Below are 8,056 nucleotides of genomic sequence, written 5' to 3'. Positions count from 1 at the left end.
TCATCAGAGCATCATTGCCACTTTTCCACCGCCACATCAGAAAGAGCTCAACGTGTCACTTCCAACATCATCGTGGAAGTAAGTGTTTGGCCTTCAACGATCCACTTTAACCGGGAGACTCCTCACTTGTTGCTTGAATGTGGTGTTGTTCTCCTACTCACTAGCGCGCGTTACACGCGTCAGCCTATTTTTCTTCACATTTACCTCAGTTCCCATATTTGTAATAGCCCAAATTTATCTGAAATAAAGTCACATATTCATGTTTATTCACACCGATTTTATTTATATAAACAAAAACTATCAAAATTTTAGCAAACTTTACTCTATACCGGAAAGTCCTAAGTTATCAATTATTTTCCAATTCACTTCTATACACAATCTCAATCCTAATCCAATCATCCTGGATCTCCTCACACATCAATGATGCTCGTTATTTTAACCAAGCATTAGGGGTGTTCACGGTACGGTTCGGTTTAAACTCAAAAAACCAACCGAACAGAATTACATTAATTGTGTTAAATATTAACCGAACCGGACCGAAAACCAGTTTAAACCGGACTAGATTGGTGCGGTTTAATGCTTTTTTTTTGGCAAAAAACCGAGAAACCTAATCCCATCATCCAGATTTTTCATATAGCAAGGAGAAAACACAGGCATAGAAAAAAGATGGATTTTACATCACCTTTTGCATGAAAGGCACAGAAATTCAAGACAGAATCTTTCTTGATGGAGCTAGATGAAGGATAATTATCTTTAATATCCAAAACAATTCCTCCATGGTTTCCATTGCTATTAGTCCCATCGATCTCAACCATTATCATAAATGCTTACCACAAGAAAGACAACTACGAAGGAAAAGGGAGGAAAGATAAAAACAAGAAAAAAATACAAGAAGTGACAAAAATGTGCAAAGATATTGTCTTTGAGGTAGCTTTGTTCTTCTCCTATGGATTATACATAGCAAGTACAAGCTACTATAAATTTTCAAGTTACATAGGCTTATAAATATATAGAAGCAAGAGAGAGAAACAATTGTTAACTCATATTTTCTTTACTATGTTTTCACTGAAAATCATTGGACATCAATTTTCATATGTGAAGTTAAAAAATATAACCTTTGCATTGAAAGCTCATTCAACAAACTCACTGGAAAGGAAGATTGGGAACCGGGAAAGGAAGATTAGAAATTAATTGAGAGGAAGATTGAGAAACTGGGAAAGGAAGATTAGAAATTAATTAAGAAGGGGGGCGGCTTTTTGTGAGAGACAGGAAGGTTATATTAACTGTTAAGGTTAGGTTACAATTTAACTGTTTATACCTCAGAGATTTGTGTAACTTTTGGTTTTTAATGGGTCCGGTTCGGTTTGTCCTGATTTTTTGTTCAAAACCAAAACCGAACCGGACCTGTTAAAATTTATAGTTTTGACAATCGGTTTAATCGATTTTTTCATTTCAGTTTGGTTTTTTCGGTTAATTTTTTTTTGATTTTATCGGTTTTCTCGGTTAATCGGTTATTTTGAAAACCCCTACCAAGCATTTATATTTATGTCTATAATTCACGATATAACTATGAAAAAATAAAATTTAAAATGTACATATAAGATTCATAATAACATCTTATTAAATGATTTTGTATGTTCAAAATCGAGCATCAAAATAAAACTCAAATGTCATTAATACATAATTAAGTAAGATTACAGGTAATCTCAAAATGATACATATTTATTCCTAATCTATAATAACAAAACATGATGAGTGGGAAATTACTCGACACACAAATTATAAGGCCTGTAAAACAAATATAGTTATTATGAAAATACAACAATTATATCACTATTTAATATTTTAAATTATGAACTAACCATACTTGATATTTCTTATCAATGTTTTTGAATCAAGTGCAATCATATTATTACACTTTTCTTGATATCTAATCCACCTTATTTCTTTGGAAAATTCATACTCTTAGTATTCAGTTATGCCCCATTTTTTTTTTGTTGGTGGTAGTAATAGTACCGGCATCATTTAGTCTTTCTTATCCGGAACCGACAAATCAAAACTAATAATCAATGCCAACATCAATATGACCCATTGATATTATCATTTATCCTAGCCTGGATAACTAATCAACCCATTTCCAAATATTTTAAATCTATTATTTAGAAATGCCGATATCAAGAAAACTTTTGACATCATTAGCCCCCTAGCTAATCAAGTTTAAAATGAAAATATTGATATCAATGTAACCCGTTAATATTATTAGCTATCCAAATAGCCAGAATAACTAATCGAGTTTTACTTTAATATCTTACTTATGTTTTTTTTTTAATATTAATGCCAATGATCCTTTAATATCATTAGCCTCTCTTCAAAAATAACTAATCAAGTTTTAAATAGAAGTCGAATTCAATATACCACATTGATATTATTAGTTATTCAAATATTCAAAATAGTTAATCAAGTCTCTCACTAGCTCACTTCTTTTTATTCCATAATTCACTTATTTGTTTATTTTCATAGTAATATTGGAATAAATAATTGAATTTCTACATTAACAATATTAACATAATGTAACAAAATTAAAAGTGTGGAGTGCCCACCTACTGTATTAGAAGCTCTTCCTTCAACTCGAGTTTGTGGCACAACTGCCAAAGTATCCTTACTCATTTTATTCCATAATTCACTTATTTTTTTCACCTTCACAATAATATAAGAACAAATAACTGAATTTCTACATTAACAATATCAACATTATATAATAAAATTTAAAGTACGGAACACTTATCTGCTATGTTAGAAGCTCCTCCTTTAGCTCGGGTTTGTGACATAACTATTAAAGTATCCCATATAAATCAATTCTCTTATTGATTAGAAATACTCTAAACAGACTCAAAATAACTCAAAATAAAAGTTGTTATTATATTTAACTTTCCCTTATCAATATTTTGCTTCATTCCCTAACAGAATTAGTCATATTTTCAATATAACTTCACCGTATAAGTTTCTTATTAATTATTCTTTATAATGGTTATGAAAACATACATAAACCTTTCATCATATTTTCATCTCTATCTACCCTTATTCATTTATATTGTAATTACACCACATATCGTATTTGATATAATTTTCATGCTAATACAAACATTATTTATTTGACTCTTCCATCATTATTTTTGGCCGGCTCTAGAAGAGAAAACATGGACTTACTAATTTATATAATTTTCTTCTTACTTAGCAATCATTTTCTTTCTTTTGACTAACAATTTCTTTAATTACACTAAATTCTCAATTCATCAAATTCATTATCATCATGTAAAATAACACCAAATACTTAAATAATCATCATTCAAATCATTTATAACACAATTTACATAAACTAGCAAGAAAAATCACTATTCACCCATCTACACATGGCCGGCCACCCAAACCCACCAATCCCCCAATTGTTTCTCATCATTTCATCATAATTTTGTTCATTTCATAACCTATAATGATCCTAGGTCCCAATTTCAATATAATTTACCTTTCCTCAAATGTTCACTTACAACCCTAATTCAATTTTTACGAGAATTATAATGCAAATCAAGAAATCCTCATTCTAATTGACATAAACATGCTCCAAACATTCTACTGATCAATCAAGCTATTTCAAGAAACCCCACCATGAAATTTTGGTTTTTTTTTTTTTTTTTGGGTGTAAATGGATTTGTTCATGTAGAGGGATGGTTTTTCAGGGATGCAAATGAGTGGTAACAAAGTGAGAAAGTTGGATTTTTTTTTTTTAATTTAACGTGGGTGTCCGGGCCAGCTTGCGCGCACCTCGACTAATCCCACGGGCCCTGAAGTTAACGACCATGTAAGCCTCCAGTAGCCATCATAGCTCGAAGAGAAAGTTGGATTTCTTAATGGCTGATGTCGTGGCTCAAGGGAGAATCTCACTAATAATCAATTCAAAATCACAAGTATGCAATTTTGAGAGTGGACGTACTACTTCAAGATGCAGAAATGCAGAAGTTCTAGCGATCTTGGACTTTCCCTCGCACGATCCGCTTTCATGAGAAAATACTCAGGCACTGACCTCTCCTTCATTGTCAGTTGCATTTGTTTCAATTTATTAGGCCATAGTTTACTGCTAAAATTAAAATAAACAAAAGAACTAGGAAAGAAGAGAGGGGAATTTATAGGCCAAAGTAATTTTAATGTGAATTTGCTGCCATTAATAGGCATTAAACCAGTGATTGAAGACTCGAGGTTGAAAGTCCTGGGAATTGGAGGAGTTTGCAGGTCATAATATTTTCTTTTCTGATATAACATTAATGCCCTTAACATGCAACCAGCAATTTATCAAGGGATCCTAAAACGGAGTCGATGCATTTCAAAATCATCGAGTATCATGCTTGAAAATTATGCTAGGTTACCTCTGTTTTATTTTCCATATTTAAAATATTTATATTGTAATCAAACAAAAGAAAATACTCATGGTTCCATGAAATTTCTCCACAAGTCACCTGCTTTTGCATCCAAAACCAAATGCAGCATTAATGCATGGCTTCTAGAATTGCCCATGGAGTCGATTGAGCTGTCTTACTCTTTAGTCCACAGTGGGTGTAAGTATTCAGAGGGTTCATTGTCGATGGCTAGAGGCCAACTAGGAGGAACTGGCATGGCTCAATGCTTTGGGTAAAATTAAAATTTAGAGAGGATCTATCAAAATAGCTAATATAATTACATTATTGAGTCATTTTTGTAATTTTTTTTTTTTTTTGTTGGGTTATCCCAAATATGAGTTATTAAGTTAATTCTGGTTGATTTGGATTTTTTTTCAACTTTTTTTATTGATTTAACTTTTTTTTTTTTTCCATATTTTTTTTTTAAAAATTTAATTTTTTACCCTAATTTGAAATCGCATATATTGGATTAGTCAAGTTAACTTAAGTTAACATAAATTTTTTTCTGATATTTATTTTTAAAAATTAATTATTATTTTTTAATTTTATTGTTTAAAATTGAATTATTAAACCTTGAATTTTTTTGATTTTTTAATTGTTTTTTAATAAAATTATCTCAAATTTATATCTCAACATCACTCAAGTTATTCTAAGATGAAACATCATTATTTTACATTAGAAAAAAAATTTACCATGCCCACGACCGGGTAAACACACGCCACTATCTACTATAGCCGGAAATTCCCTTAGTTCAAGTCAGGATTGTCGAATATGACTAAAGATCTTATCCAGCTTAAATTTGATATGTCAACAAAATCATTAAAACTCAATTAGATTAATCAAATTTTACCAAATCAATATTTTTTCTAATTCAACTTAAAAATCAACTCAAATCAAGCTCTAAATCATAAGTTTTATATGTCAACTCATCAAATCAAGCCAAGATTTAATAGCTTTGATATCCTTCGATTTTTTTGGGTTGTCTTTGCATCGCTTTCTTGTTTTTATTTTTTTTCCCCAACAATTTATATCGCTTTCAATGTAACGCCTTTTAATCTACTAATGACATTGCGCTTTGCAACCAATCCTGGCATTGGAATCCCTAGAATTGTCTTTAAAAACAAACATTGTTCAAAGTTGAGTACAAAATTACGATAACAAAACACAACTGACCCAGGAATTCAAGGAAAAATCATGAACTTCATGCAGTAGCTTGGGATGCTGCAAGCCTCTTTCTAGCCTCCTCAATGATAGACAACTTGATACCCTTACCCTTGGGAAGAGAAATCCATGGCTTGGTGCCCTTTCCAATGGTGAACACATTGCCCAAGCGGGTGGCAAACTCATGGCCAGTGGCATCTTGGACATGGATTGTCTCAAAGCTGCCCTTGTGCTTCTCCCTGTTCTTGATTACTCCGACTCGGCCTCTGTTCCTTCCTCCAGTGACCATGACAACATTTCCCACATCAAACTTGATGAAGTCAACTATTTTGTTGCTCTCTAGGTCCAGCTTGATGGTGTCATTTGCCTTAATGAGGGGATCTGGGTAGCGGATGGTGCGCCCATCATAGGTGTTCAGGTAAGGGATTCCTTTCTGCCCAAACTGAATAGACCGAACTTTGCAAAGCTTAAACTGCGAAGGCATTAAACAAAAAAAGGAGTCATTATCTGAGGTGATTCCACTCTTAAGACATGAAATTAAAAAATGCAATTCATTGATCTATCAAATTAGTGGATGGTCCAGAAAAACAACAGAAAAAAATCCCAAACAAAAAAAAAAAAAACAAGTAGCCAAAAGTATCACAAACCTTGGCCTCATCATCTCTGAGTGAGTGGAGCCGGAAGCGGCCTTTGGTGTCATAGAGGAGACGGAAGCTCTCATTTGTCTTTGGGATTGACACAACATCTGTAACGGAAGCAAAACATAGTAAGCAACCAAATGAAGATTATGGAATTTGAGGGAGAAAAATGAAAAAGAAATGACCATATAAGTGAAAAAAAATAGTATATCACACATAATAAGCACTTCCAATCAAGCATGCTCTCATATCCTATCACACAAAGTGACCACTTAAAACAAGTATTAACTTCTGGCAGCCAGGGACTCTTATAGCCTACCTATCACACATATGAGCACTTGCGAACAACTATTTTGCTGTATTGAAGGCCTCAAATCCTTAATCAAGAGATGTGGAAATCAAAATGACAGCAAGTTCATCATTTATTAGTAATAATAAAAACTTCCTATTTAACCATCTTCAACCAATACCAAAGCATTGAAAAGTACAAAATCCTACTCCCATCTAGACAATCCACAGTTAAAAAAAAATCATAAAAGTTGTAGGAATTAAGCCAGAATTGCACATACCCATGAAACCAGATGGGTAAGTTTTATCTGTCCTGACCTTCCCATCAACAAGGACATGCCTCTGCATCAAAATAGCAATCACTTCACGGTATGTCAAAGCATATTTCAGCCTGTTTCGCAGAATAAGAATCAGAGGCAAACATTCCCTAGATTTGTGGGGTCCAGATGAGGGCTTGGGCGCCTATACAACACAAAATAAAACTAATCACAATCAACAAAGAAGAACAAGAAAGAAGCTAGTACAGGTAATAAAAAAAATTGACATTGCAGTATAGGGTCAGAGATTGCAAACATACAAATGCACCACCAAGTTTGTCAAGCATCCAATGTTTAGGAGCATTGAGCCTCTTCAAGTGTTTCTTCAACCCTCTAGCCTGTAATTCACCATAAAAGCAGCAACCAATTAAACAAGAGTGATGAGAAAAACATCTGAAAATTCTACAAAGATTTAGATGCTATCGTTAAATCATGCACATGTTAAAACAACAGCAAGACACGCAGAAAGAAGATGAAGGGAAACAAATGAACAAAGACTTACACAAAGGTGTAGTAATAAATAAATAAAAAGGCTTCAATTCAAAATCCAAATTAGTAAAAGTCATTCACAAGATCTTACAGAAAATAAACAAAAAAATTGGCCAAATTTAGCAATCACTGACACACAAACGAGAACAGTAAATACAATTTTCACTTCAATTGTGCAAAACAAATTAACCATCATATCCCACAAATTCAACGATATCAAAACCAACAAGAAACAATGTAAGCCCATGTTTTCTTTTAAGACGTCAACTACACAACACGATTAAGCATCACTGAGACAAGATGAAATCCTATGAGCTAGCTAATCCAACAACAAAACCAAAACCAAAACCAAAGAGCACATAACTTAAACGTTGAATTTTTAAAAATAAAAAAACAGCTAACCATTTTGCAAACGTAAAGTTGAAAAGGTCAGTAACTCTGCTGAGCTGCGCCTCTCTTGAGCCTCTTCTCCTCTCTTACGGCTTCCAGGTATAGTCTGGTAGAGAGAGCTGCGAAGGCTGTATCTATTAGGGTTATTATTATTGATATCTTAATTAAACCGGGTCGGGGTAATGTTATTGGGCCTAGAATTTTCTGGACTCTTGTTGGGCCCACTTATTTGATCATTAAGCCATGTCTATGTTTGTATAGTAATTTTATTGGTTAGCCGTGCTGAGCGTTGTTTAAAAAATTGTTATAATAGTTGCCCGGAGTT

The 8,056-nt window shown here is 33.0% G+C and overlaps 1 protein-coding gene across 1 annotated transcript; it reads right to left on the bottom strand.

The window, feature by feature from the left end:
- Window positions 1-5,522: 5,522 nt before the first annotated feature.
- Window positions 5,523-7,868, bottom strand: LOC118050934 (small ribosomal subunit protein eS4). Its single transcript, XM_035061404.2, has 5 exons — window positions 7,744-7,868; window positions 7,113-7,190; window positions 6,817-6,997; window positions 6,257-6,354; window positions 5,523-6,081 (listed from the first exon to the last, which is right to left on the bottom strand). Exons 1-5 carry the CDS (start codon window positions 7,744-7,746, stop codon window positions 5,650-5,652), a joined length of 792 nt encoding a protein of 263 aa, XP_034917295.1. The 5' UTR covers window positions 7,747-7,868; the 3' UTR covers window positions 5,523-5,649.
- Window positions 7,869-8,056: the final 188 nt, after the last annotated feature.

Source organism: Populus alba, chromosome 15 (genome assembly GCF_005239225.2).
Source record: "Populus alba chromosome 15, ASM523922v2, whole genome shotgun sequence".
Lineage (NCBI taxonomy): Eukaryota > Viridiplantae > Streptophyta > Magnoliopsida > Malpighiales > Salicaceae > Populus > Populus alba.
Note: the sequence above shows the minus strand (reverse complement) of the source record. Positions and strands in the feature narration are given on the sequence as shown.